This window comes from Amblyomma maculatum, chromosome 2, assembly GCF_055883805.1.
Source record: "Amblyomma maculatum isolate TAMU_Amacu chromosome 2, ASM5588380v1, whole genome shotgun sequence".
Classification (NCBI taxonomy): Eukaryota; Metazoa; Arthropoda; class Arachnida; order Ixodida; family Ixodidae; genus Amblyomma; species Amblyomma maculatum.
In genome coordinates, this window is record NC_139345.1 from 167,840,595 (window position 1) to 167,854,105 (window position 13,511).

Here is a 13,511-nt window from a genome sequence, read left to right on the forward strand (position 1 = left end):
ATGATGATGACGATGATGGCATCCCTGCGAGAGCCATGCAGTAGTCAGAAGGCGTGTTTCACTGACCATATATTCACTGTGAGATACCACGGCAGAAGCGACTATAGATACGTGCTCTCCTGGCCTCCATCCACACGAGATTCGACAGTGTAAAAAAGGAAAACGCAAAACAAAACAGAAATTCTAAGGACTATTACAACTCCCGAATGCGAAATTTAGGCGTAGTTATTTAAAGCTTTTTGCGATGTACATACTGATACACGTAATTTGAGACATGTTTGTATATTTGTATGTGCAGTTAAAAAACACTGCTTATTTTTCTCAAGGCCCAAAGAGAATTTGCCACAAGAAGAGAAAGAAGAGACACGAGCGAGCGGCACAGAGCTCGTGGTTCGTTCTTTTTTTTTTTTTTTTTTTTTTTTGCTTCTTTCGAGAAACTCTCTACAGCCCGTGACTCCCTCGAGGCTCGTGACTGTCTTTCGCTACGTTGCACTGAGAACGCCACCGACGGCGACGCGTCCCAACCACCAAACGAGCTGGATCTACCATCTTCGAGGCACGCACTTTAACGGCGTGCGCGAAGACAAAAGCCTGACTTTGTTTTGCTCGTCTCCATTCACAAATCACTCATCGATCCTTGCGTGCCTCGCGGACAAGTGACGAGACATCGACCCCCGACGTGCTCTTTTTGCCACGTGTACAAGATTGAAGCACTTGTTCATTATACGTCTTACTTTTTTCTCAGCCAAGGTTAATGAGACATTGACGAGAACGCTATGCAATTTTGGGGTTCCTTGTAAAAATATCTCCTTTATGTCTCTTACTGGTTCTTCTCATGTTTATTCCATCGTAAAATACTGAGTATTGCTGAATAGATTTGACTTAAAAATGGCGCGTTTTATCTCCTCCAGTTGATGCTCACTCTTTAATCACCTCTTAGAAATGAATGCTGGCTTAATCAAGCCTTGAGGATTTACGAAGGAAAAAAAAAAGATAAACTGTGCGTCTTTGTGTTAGTCAGTTTGCTTGCCCAAACTCTCGGTTGTGGCGCTGATAAGAATGTGTTTATTTGTATATGTCATGTTCATTTTGTAACCTTTGTAAGTCATCATCTTCTCAAGCCCTACGCACTACTATGAGCACTTGACTATAGCCCGGTGAACTGTTTAATGTGACTTCTTCTTCCTTTTTATGCTTTCGAGGGATTTGTCTTTTTTTTTTAATACTATATTAACCAATTTTAAGGGACAAGTCTTACAATTTCTTAGCCTCCAGCCACCCCTTCCAATAAACGTTCGTGGTCTGCCCTCTGTCTTTTCTTGTATTCATTGTTTGTGCCATTTTCGATTCCTCGAAGTATTCGAGAGGCAGGAGCGATTGTAGATCGCCCTAAGAACAGGGAATTGCTCGTTCGCCATCCTGTTTCCTATTCTTTCTCTTGGCCAAAGACGGCAAACCGGAATAGCAACAACAAAAATTCAAAGTCATATCGGTCGTCTCGTCGCCGCGGGCGAATTACGTGAACGACGCCACCGAATCGAGTGACCGGCGATTTCTGTTTTCTCCCAAAAAAGAAGGTGCGTGCAGAAATCACCTCGTTCCTGCTTCCCAACCGGCGCGCCCTCAGCGTCGGTATCGGGGCGACCAATCTTTTCGGAGAATGCACCTTGCGTGCTCCGCCAGTTTTCCTCATTATAATCACGAAGCCGCCACCCATGCAGGAGACCCCGTTGCATTCGATGCCTCCTCAGAGTACACATTTGGCGCCGCATGGTAATTGGCCGCAGAGTAGAAATAAACGAACGGCAGCCTATATATCCGTGCTCCAGTACACAGGAGCTCCGTCAGAAACAAGGCCGATTGTTAGCTAAATTATTGTTTCCCCCTCGCCGTGCAGCGGTTCCACGAGGTACCCCCGGTAGCAGCTACCACGTCGGACGCCTTCGAGCGTGTTCTTAATGCTCTTGCTCGTCTGTGCACACAGACGCCGAGGGAAGACACTGAAACTACAATAGCACGTGCTTATCGGCAGCTTTGCGTATACAATCTACGTGTGAGCGCTACGTCGGGATCTCTCTCTCTTTGTGCCTCGATATGCCTGCGGTCACGACGGCTACAGGAGCACGGATTTTATGTGGCAGGCTCAGCAAGCTCCGCTGCTCTCGTATAGCAGAGGCGTGAAACGTTTCGGGCGTGCTTCCAATTACGCCGATTGCTACTGACCGCCTCCCAAACCCTTCTGTTCGAGAATGTTCGATAGCGTGATTGGTCGTGGCAACACGCCTCTACACACTATCGTGCGTGAGATGGTAGCGCTGCTTTTACCTTCTCGACGCATATGCAGCTTTGTCGTGGGGTGATGATCATAAATTAGTTTCCTCCCATCATTGTCGACGTACTTTTACACGTGATATCTTTTTTTTTTTTCTTTCTTATTTTCTGTGGACTCTTCTCGGATAAAGCAGTACAACCGCCCTGTGTCCGATGTGGTGTGGCCGTGCTCGCGCGCAGACCGCACGGCGTGATCACGCGCGTACGCATTGTTGTGGTCCGCCGTCCTTGTCGAGACCTCGACGGGTGGGGAGAGTCGGAGAGCAGTTGCCGATTCGAAACGTCTTCATTGTTTCTCTTTCTCATTGCTTTATCGAGCGTGCCTGGTGTTCGTGAATGAAGCGAGGGCGTGTCTAACCCAGTTTCTTTCCCCGGCCGAACGTTTTTTTCCCAGGCAATTTTTTTTCTTTTACTGCGGTCATGGGACTGCACGATCTAGTGGCAGTGTGGTGGAGAAAGCAGACCGGGGCGTTGCGCCCATTTCAGATCGGACTCTGCTATCGGTTTAGAAACATTGCAGGGCGAAGAGGCGCAGAAATAACTCAAGAAAATCGGGAACACCGTGTGAACGGCAATCAATAATGGCGCATCAGCAAGGCACGAACACTTGCGCATTTTTCACAGCTGTCACACCCATGATGCGTCTAAAGCTTTAGCCGAGCCGTTTTAGTAAAGCAATGGGAGAAAAAGAAAGAGGATGAATTTACTCGTAACGTGCACATCTTTTAATCATATTTTGTGCGCCTGGAATGGTGGTAGTTATTACGGTGCTTCAAGGCGACGACAAGTAGCAGATTTTTTTTTTTTTTCTGGCGTGCCTTCTAAGATGCATACCGGAGGTTTCATTCCTCGCAGCGTTACAGAACGAGGTATTGTACACAGTTTGTAGCTGCTCCATATTGCGCGATGCGCATTGAATACAGCCTCGGTCAAAACCCATCTCGTCAGCGGCTTCATGGGGCCATGGTTGCTGACGTGCTGCATGTAAACCGCGAGCATTTCTAACGTGTGCCTCTACAGAAAGCGATGGTGACGAGCGAAGTATTTGAGAAAAAGGAAACAGAACGGCGATAAGCGGACGGCGCCGTAAACAGGTGTGAGGCTTTGAGCTAGCGCGGTCGGTACGGCGTTGCGACGGGCCGCGCTCGTCGTTGGCTCTCTAGACAGCGATAGAGAGGAAGAAGAGAGTGCGAGAGACACAATGAAAACGTGGTCGCGCCGTGTACTGTAATGGCGTAAATGTGTGCCGCGTGCATCATCTCACAACTTTCTCCCCACCCACTTTTCTCTGTTTCCCATCAGGTGCGTGGAAGTGGAGCGGCGTCATGGCGGCGGCGACTTCCGGTGCGCGCACAAAATGGCGGAAGCCGCAGTTCCGCTTTCTCGGATGGCTTACCACGCATATCGTGCCGCTCTTCCTTCTGGCTTCTGTCGGCACACTGGCCCAGACGACCACATCCAGTCAAGGTGAGCACCCAGAGTTTTGTGAAACGAGCTGCCCCAGATGACGTAAAATGAAGTGAGCTGCTTCGACGCCTGATAACCTTGGAAAGACAGTCACGTGGCCGTTTTATTTTTAAATCGAGGTCGCTGACGTATACTTTTGTTTCCCGCAACACAAAACAATATCCAGTTATTCTCTCAAACTTAATGCAAAGTGCTACCCGCATTCAAAATTGCGATACAGCAGTTTTGAATGCGGGGTCTAGCATAATACCTTGAAAGGGAACAGAAAACATCGATTCTCATACCTGGCATTTTTGGAGTAGAGGATGCGGTCCTCTTGGGTCGCCCGATCTTAGTATAGTATTCTTGCCATCAACCGAAAGATGCTGGCGTGCTAAAACGAACTATGACAGGAGCCCTTCTATGATGTATTCCTGTCTTTCCTTGTTTCCCTGACAAGGTGCCATCTAGTTTCACGAATACAAAAATTACCACAAAGATTTCAATAGGTCATTTTCTGAACGTGTCTATACCAGATGTGTTAGAGTTACAAAAATACTGGTAACTTGCTGAGGCAGCTACTTCGAGCATAAGATGTTTTTATTTATTTTTTTTAGAGGTACGTACTACACACCCGTGTCAATCACCGTTACTGTAAAGTATTTTAAGGAATCCTCCGAAGCGGAATCACGCAGTTATTCTGGGGCACAGAGAGGTACTTAGACCGTACAGCAGCGCAGGATGCTTATATGGTTTAGATAGCTTTTCAGTTCCAACAAAGCGCCCGTTAAAGCGACTAAGCGATCAGTGTATAAGAGAGCGTGAAACAATACTAGTTCAAAAGCACTCGCGCAACCATCTGCACATAACAAAAAAAAAAAAAAAGAAATTATTGTGCCTCAGTGGTAGCCATAGCAATTGTGACGTCATCCGTTCTCGAATCACCGAAGGTGCACCTGGGACGACGACATGCTCCGCAGATATATCCTCGTTGCCGTGCCCCTACTCCACTAGCCTCTGGCGCGCCATTTCCCCGTACGGCATCACTAACGGCTCTCTATGTGATTCTAATTTTTACCTATTTCGCGTCAAATGCGTGATGCAACCGTGTTTTGTTCATCATTCATCAGCGTTCATCAGAAATGGTGTCATACCATTTCTATTCCCATTTAGCATCCATAGCTATTTAGTTGGTAGATAGTTGCGATAGGATTCGAACCGACAACCTATATGTATGCCTCGAATCGTTTGCCGTGCGATAAAGACGTTTAACACAGCGCCAAACTCTGTGCCAGTATCTCAACGCTAAACCGCAAAAACAATGATTCCGATCGTCTTAATTGGTTTGAGCGGAAGTAAACTCAAAATAAATGTAAAGTAAAATTTTTATGACAACGCTTGCTACTTTCAATGTGAAAAAGGCGTCGAGTAGTTTATACATAGCTTACGCTGCAGCACCCCATTCTCAACAACGTGTCATGGGACGAAGCGCACAAATGCGGATTTCTGGTAAAAGGGCACCCTTAAGGAAACTTGGAAGTTAGCTTGTACGTATACAGATTAATGCGTGCTAAGGATAAAAATGCCACTTTCACTTGCAAAGCAAGCTTAGATGAAACCTATTCGCCGTGCAGAATTTCAGAAGGGTCTGATACTGTATTTACAAAATAAACGCAGGCAGGAACGAGGGAGAGGGAGAAAAAGAGCGTCCCCGAAAACCTAACGTAGTGCGGGCCGAGGATAAGATGTCGTTAGCTTATTCCCACTTGATGGGCTCGCATTCATAACTCTGGCAAACCTGTCCGGTACCAGCGGGAGTAAAGCAGTTTCTACTTTAACTAAAAAAAAAAAGAAAAGAAAAGTCGATGCAGGCATCGCCACCACAGGTCTTTTTCGCAGGCTGACTGGCTGACGTGAAGGCAGGTTTTTGGGGCGCAAATCTCTGAGGCTATAGCCTACACCGCCTCTTACTGCAAGCCGGGGATCACAGAGTCTCTTCCAAGTTTGACATCATGAGTTTGAACCTGCCGGCGGCTAAATTTTTTAATATGGTTTCATCGTAAATAAATGTGACTTTACTTGCCAGACAAGCATCAACATACACATAAAGGGCAATAGGATCGACATTTTGTTTTTAATTTGGATGGAATGTCTGTAGTGTCCATTTCCCTGCGACAGTAACAGCAGGCGCTCGACGGGTGCAGAGCAGACTGATGAATGGACGTTTGAGCATAGGTCGCATTGTTTCTTCTGCTACATGTTTCCAGTGTCCTTTGGTTGGCTCATGATTTCGGGCAACATTACACTGCTGTAACGTTGCGCTAGCTAGCGGCGTTTGACACTGTCGCTCGCCACCTCGTGTCATTCGAAGACAATGATCGCGTACTACCGAAGGCCCCGAGCACGAGAAATAAAAGATATCAGCCGCGCCGCACACAATAGCAGCCGTGTACTTGATTGCGTGCGAAGGTTGGGAAACACTTTACGCTGACCCCGTGGCTCACTTCCGCCGCCCCTTTCGCCGCCGTTTGTCCGGAAGAATGCCTGGAAAGCATGTAAAGAGGCGCTTCCCACACTCCGTGTTGCGGGAACACTTTATCCGATGGGTGTCGGGGTTCACTTAAATGTGCCTGAGTGGCAAGAGCGCTTTCATACCCAGTTTAGAGTAAAAAAAAAAAAAAAAAAAAAAAAAAAAAAAAAAAAACGAAAGTGAAATAAGCGAATTTCGAAGCCAAATGCTGCGTAATACAGGGCGTGTAATGTAAGCACCCTGGAATAAAGAATAAAACTTGAGCACAGAAGACTAAGGTAATGTTCAACATCCTCGGGAAGGAACAGCAGTTTACATTAGGTAGCGAAATACTGGAAGTAGTAGGCGAATATGTCTACTTAGGACAGGTAGTAACCGCAGATCCGGACCATGAAATGGAAATAACAAGAAGAATAAGATTGGGATGGAGCACATTTGCCAAGCACTCGCAGATTATGACTAGCAGATTACCGGTATCGCTCAAGAGGAAAGTATACATCAGTTGCATCTTGCCTGTACTCACCTATGGGGTTGAAACGTGGAGGCTAACCAAGAGAGTTCTACTTAAGTTGAGGACAACCCAGAGGGCTATGGAACGAAAAATGGTAGGGGTAACATTAAGAGATAGAAAGCGTGCAGAGTGGGTCAGAGAAATAACTCAAGTTACCGACATTCTAGTGGAAATTAAGAAGAAGAAATGGACATGGGCAGGACATGTAGTGCGAAGAGAGGATAACCGATGGTCGCTGAGGGTGGCAAACTGGATTCCATGGGAAGGAAGGCGTAGCATGGGGCGGCAGAAAGTTAGGTGGGCGGATGAGATTAAGAAGTTCGCAGGGGTCAAGTGGATGCAGCTAGCACAGAACCGGGGTAAGTGGAGAAATATGGGAGAGGCCTTCGCCTTGCAGTGGGTATAATCAGGTTGATGATGATGATGATGACAGATGCCGCCGCTCCAAAGCTCTGTACGTAGCATGTTTATAAGTGACTTTCTACGAAACTTAAGCTAATATGTTTGAATTAACAACGTCGAAGCCACTATATATATCGTTCAAAACTGCGATTCTATAGGGCGAGAGAATCTCAGACGCATGCTCAGTTGCCGCAAAATAACGTGGCAACTTTCCCTGACTGGTGAAACTAATCCTGTATGCCGCGTGCGCTGAGCAAAAGGTCGCGGGTTCGAACCCTAATCCCTGCGACCAGCATTTCTACGAAGGTAAAATGCCAAATCGCCCTTGTTCTTTGCGGCTTGATTGAATACTGAAGAAATTCACGTGGTAGAAATAAACCTGGAGCCATGGCGTCCACAATGATATCCTTCAGAGTGCAACCCCTGCTATGAAACGCCAAACCCTGCATACCACACGATAAGCACGTTATTTGTAACTCAATAGCGCGCTGATTCCTCATGCAGAGTTTGATAAGGGTCTGAGCAGTCTACGCAGTAGATTATTTTCGGTTGAAAATTTCTGACATGCGCTTTGACAGTGAAATGCGGAAACAATTGTGTGTTTTGCCCTGTGTGGAACCCTGTATCTTCTGTATAGTATAGGCAGTGCCTACGGGCAACGAGCACCGTACCGGCTTGAAGTACTAAAGCAGCATATTGCTTACATTCTCCACCATTTTACGCGTTAATGATGGTGGGAAGCGGAAGGACCAGACGTGATGAATAGATGGAGATGATACGATTCAATGGTTGACGGCCTGACGCGAGTGCTCCTGCCAGCGCCACAGCACATCGTCTTCTACACGATCGCAATATTATCAGTGGCGTCTTCCTCGTGGTGGAAAGATCCGGGGTCAGCCACGCGCCTGTCAATTGAGCACAGTAATTCACCGGTTCGCCCGATGCCTTCAAACGCACTGGATGCCTGATTGCCGTGTCTCGTGCGATTGCCCAATGCCATTTACACGTGCTCTTCCTTGACTGTCAGTCTTGCTGTCAGGCATCACGGATGGAAGCTTTCGCGCTAACAAGATTGAAATTCGACACATATGAACACCTTTACGGCACACCCTCAACGGCCACTTCCTGGCGTGAAAAGCGAACAAGTGAAAAGCAACTAACGGTCACTGTCTGTGCCCTCGGTCCGTTTGACTCATACATCTCAACCCCCTTTTCTTTTTCGTTCGCCCCCCACGCAACAATCGCAACCTGGATCTGAGACGCGAACACCTGTCTCGATTCTCTGCGCCGCCGTTTGGGCCGCTCTGAATGCACGCGGTCAGCTCGGCCCGTGCTATGCTCTCCTCCGTTGCCGACTGGCGAGTACGAGAGAGACGACAATGCGTGCCGCCACGCCACCCGAGCCGAGGAAACCCGCATTAACAGCCCTCAGCGGACGCGAGGTATGAGCCGAGTTCTTGGCCAGCGCTGTCGCGCGCGCTCCGCAACAAAGGTGAAGCGACAACCCAGTCGGGCGAGGCCTGCGGGCGTGCGTGTCTCCCCGTGAGGGGGTCAGACAAATTGTACGCTATGGCAGCGCGGTGCGACCGAAGACAAGGCGAAAGAGTGAAGGAAATGGACCTAAAGATCCGTAGCCTGACAGTGGCGTCCAACTAGTTCAGGTGGCTCGACGCCAGCCCTTTTCACTTTGCAGGATACGTGCAAGTTTTATCGGCTCGAGCCTGTGGAAACGCCAAGTGCTCCGGGTCGGTGAACGGCAGTGGAGGGCTGCCCTGACAAGGTGTTCCAGCCTGTTAGGACGTATGCGTTTTTCGTTGCGCTTTCTTTTTTTTTTTTTTTTTTTTTTTTGTGGCTTTGAAAAGCGTGAGCGAGGTTTCGACAAGAAAATGCTGCGGCCGTTTAGCGAGACTGGGCAGCATAGTGCGCCCGCAGCTTTTGCAGTGTGTCGGGAGACCGCGCAATGCGGAACGTGTCCGAGCCGTTTGTCTCGCGTGCGTAGCGAGCATTCAATACTCTCGTCTCGCGTTTTACGCGCCTCGTTTATCGTCGAAGTTGTCTCCCCAGTGAGATGCGTGAACTGCCAGAGGCTACGCGCTAGACGAGCTGCTGCTGCTGCGGCGGCGTAAAGCGCGAGGCACTGTGCGCGTTTTCCGTGCAGTGAGAACTTGTGTCCCGCAAGAAACAGGTCGCACCGATAGTGGCTGCTATACGCTTGCTCCATTGTTGCCTTAGCAAATGCTCACCTCCCTGCCTGGTCGGAGTTTTCTCGCTTTTTAGTGGGTATTATCAGTGATTGCGGTCGGATTTGCTTCTTTTAAATCGAGCGTGCCTTACCAAACCTGCGGGAACGATATCGCTGTGAGGCACTTTGTATTGGTGTGCCATTTATAGCGCCGTATGGGAAGGCACTAGATTTCTTTCTCTCTCTGTTTCTCTCTCCTCGCATTTTCATCTTGTAGCAGAAAATATAGTGTTGAATGGCTGGCGTTTGTAAGACAAGCCTATACGTCAAAGACGCTCTTTCTTTTCCTCCTTTCACTCTTTTGTATACGATGTTGTAGCGTTCTTTCTGTGGCTGGACTGAACACGGCTCCGTTGTGGCGTGATTATGGCGACGGCGAAATACCACGTATGCCTATCGTTTTACGCAACGATCTTTAGGTCGCAAAATTGTCCTCCTGAGGGATATGATGTTCACGAATCACAACTGGCGGATTCTCTTTGATATAACCTGTTCTTTCATAACAGGAACCCCAGTTGCCAGTTCTTTCTATCAAAGAAAGAAATAAAAATGGAATTCTAACTACCGAGTAATGGGAATATCAGCGACTGCTGGGTTGCTGTTGCTCGAGTAGGAGCGTTGGGATACTTACTGTTTTCGTGCCGCTTTACTCGCATTAGCTAGATTGTAAAAACTCAGGTGTGCTGTGGGATGTCGTAACATCAACTTAGAGTCGCAGCCCGCCGCTACAATCTTACCCACCACATAGCACTATACCACACGATACCATGTCATACCATACTACACCATACCATACCACACCATACCCACCATACCATACCATATCCTACCATATCATATCCTACCATACCATACCATACCATACCATACCATACCATACCATACCATACCATACCACACCATACCGTACAATACCACACCACACCACACCACACCATACCATACCATACCATACCATACCATACCATACCATACCATACCATACCATACCATACCATACCATACTAACCATACCATACCATACCATACCATACTAACCATACCATACCACACCATACCGTACCATACCATACCATACCATACCATACCAGACCATACCATACCATACCATACCATACCATACCATACCATACCATACCATACCGTACCGTACCGTACCGTACCATACCATACCATACCATACCATACCATACCATACCATACCATACCATACCATACCATACCAACGCATTCCAACATTATTCGTGGTTACTCGAATGTCCTAGCTCACACGGGGCTCACTATTTCTCCTTTTTCATGTCTTAGCTTTCCCTGCCTTTGGTTCTATAGGTATACCTGCTGCAACTACCTTCGGCACACCCGTTCACCCCCGAGACGGGCGCCTTCTCTCGTGCTTCGAACGCAGCATTTAAACCGGGTCCGAAGGAGTGCCCGAGACACGTTACACGGATGGGTGCCAGGGGCGTCTCTGCGAGCCCGGTGGTTGTCTGACCGTATTCATTTTCCAGCCGAAAAGAAAGTAAAGGCTCGAACTGCGACGGTGCACCCTCAACGGGGACAAACCGCAATCGTTCTACGCTTGGCCCGCTTTTTTTTTTTGGCCGCGCATCGTCTAAGCACCGTCCTCTTTCTCTAGGCAATTGAATTTTGTTGCTCGTTTCAGGCTTTTGTCTCCTAAATATATACACACACTTATTTCACGGCACTGAACAACTGAGACTGAGCATCGGAGCATGTGCTCGTTCTTAAAGCAAAACCGAGTGTTATTACAGTTTTATGCGCCGAATCAGCTCCCAGCTTAATGAGGCGCATCACGGGTGTGGCCCAAGAATTGATATCTGCCTCGTGCGGCTCATTGCACGAGCACTTTTGCATTTAGCACGCATTGATATGCATCAGCCTCGGCTGGTATCGAGACAAAAATGCTGAGGGGAAGGGGCAGTTGATGCAGTTGTTCAGAGGGCAGCAATTAAAGTTTATGTTAATCCAGAACGAATTAAAATTGTCCGTTACGTAGAGAATTTACGCAGGACTATTCCGCACAAGTTGTGGCGTACCACACCCAGGAGAATTGTCTCGTAAGCATTGTCGAGAACACGCGTGGGCAAAATCACCCTTCGACAATTATTATGTGTTGTTTACCTTTTGTAACCCAAGCTTGTTTGCTCCTGATCTGATGCTGGGTTTGACTGACGGTACATTGTCACAGGCTCTAGCTGTAAACATACTAGTACCTCAAAATAGTACTCGCCACTTTTAGCTTCGGCGAAATCTGGTGCGTTGAATAAAAGGAAGCTGGAAAATTTTTGCACCTTGGCAGTTCTTCAGGCTTCCGTTGAACAATGTGATCCAGCTGTATGTACAAACTTACCGTTTATTGCGTTCAGTTACAATGCGAGATAAATATATGTAGACTACGGTCTGTGCACTTTCAACTAGGATTTTGTTTCTTTCTGATGCGCGCTAGGAAATTCATGGTGGTCGTGAACATTTAGAAAATATTTCAGGGTGCTGTAGAAGTTATCTCCGGTCTGCGTAACAAGTCTTTATCTCCCTTTTTTCCGCTTCAGAAAGCAAAATTATTTCTACAACTATCTCCGCCATTTTTTCGACGGAATGATGGAGATAGTTGCAGGAGAAATATGCTGTTTCTGGTAAAAAAGAAGAAAATAATGTTGCAGCTTTGTTTTTCAATAGCATGCTATGCCGATCCAAGAATACTTCTCCTGCACCATTAGTACTAGAAAGGTGGCATTTAACACATGTCGTCATTGTCGAAGACAATCATTTGATAAAAGGGCACAAATTATATGAGCACCGTTCGAAGGAACACTCAAAGCATGCTGTGTCGTTTAGCTTGAATACAAGCGCGGATATGTATTAGTGTACTATTCAAGAGAGGAATGAATAAGTGTGCTCTTTCATTTTGTATGCACCACGCTTCGGCATGCGGTCTACTTTCAAATGTAAGTGTTCGGAATACAGCTGTGTATTACCAAAAACACCAAGCTCGTGTTCGTGCAGAAAACGAAGCACAGAGGAAAGACTGCAGTAGTCACCTTATCGAGCATGCGTGCGTAAGGCTAGCAGTATTATTATTGAAAATGTGCCCTCGCTACAGCTCTTGTATACAAGGCGTGCTAAGGAGCGAAGCTGGGACAAATTTCACGGCGTGCGCATATACCTCCTCCGATCCGTACACAAGGAAAGAGCAGCTGCTGCTGGGAAATTGTTCCCACGGGACTGCTACTTACCCTTGATTGTTCCGTGTGTGTGAGAGGGAAAAATATAGTCATCGCTCAAGGCAAGTAAATCAGTGAGCACGGTAAACATGCTTATGAGCATATACGGCTTGACTGCGGTCGGCTCCCGTTGTGTGTAATGAACAATTGAGCTGTAATTACCCATCGACAGGCAATAAGTATGCGGCAATTGCTGGATGCAGGCCGGCACTTTCATACATCACGATGTACTTTCCCCGTTCGGTTGCTCTTTGCGTGGGTTGCTTCACTGCGATCCAACGAGAGAGAGTAATGAGCGCTTATATACATCATTTGTCCACCAAACATCATCGCTCTGCTACGCGGAGCGACTTTGTTCCGCGTACTATAGCTCCGTGCGCTACACGATTATCGTCGTTTGCTGAAATGGGGAGTTCGCACAGGGCAGATAGCAATGTATACTCTTTTCCTGTAGTGGCTGCAGTGTAGTGCATCTACTGTAGTGTAGAATACAAAACTACTAACAGGTGCATAGCACTTTTTACATCTGTTTTACAAATCCGAACTAAACTCTTATGCAAGGGCGTTTCTAAAACGGCGTACCTCCTTTGGCGGCAAAACGCATCCGCGAAGATTTTCAACCAGCGCCTAAAAAATAAAATAAAAAAAAAACATGAAGACACAAATAAACAGAACATTACTGTTACAGTCGCGCGTAACTTATAAATAACTCTTTCGAGCTCAGAGACCATGCATTGGCCCTGCAGTAATGTCAAGCACGTTCGCACAATTTATTTTACATAGCCTAAACTAACTAATGTCTCTTTA

The 13,511-nt window shown here is 47.1% G+C and overlaps 1 protein-coding gene across 1 annotated transcript in view; it reads left to right on the plus strand.

Annotated features, from left to right (window-relative positions):
* Cad96Cb (protocadherin Fat 4-like Cad96Ca) overlaps positions 1 to 13,511 on the plus strand; it is a 283,447-nt gene that overhangs the window by 86,291 nt on the left and 183,645 nt on the right. Inside the window, exon 2 of the mRNA XM_084595510.1 lies at positions 3,634 to 3,798. Within this exon, the coding sequence (XP_084451636.1) occupies positions 3,634 to 3,798 (165 nt within the window). The remainder of the gene's footprint in view (positions 1 to 3,633; positions 3,799 to 13,511) is intronic.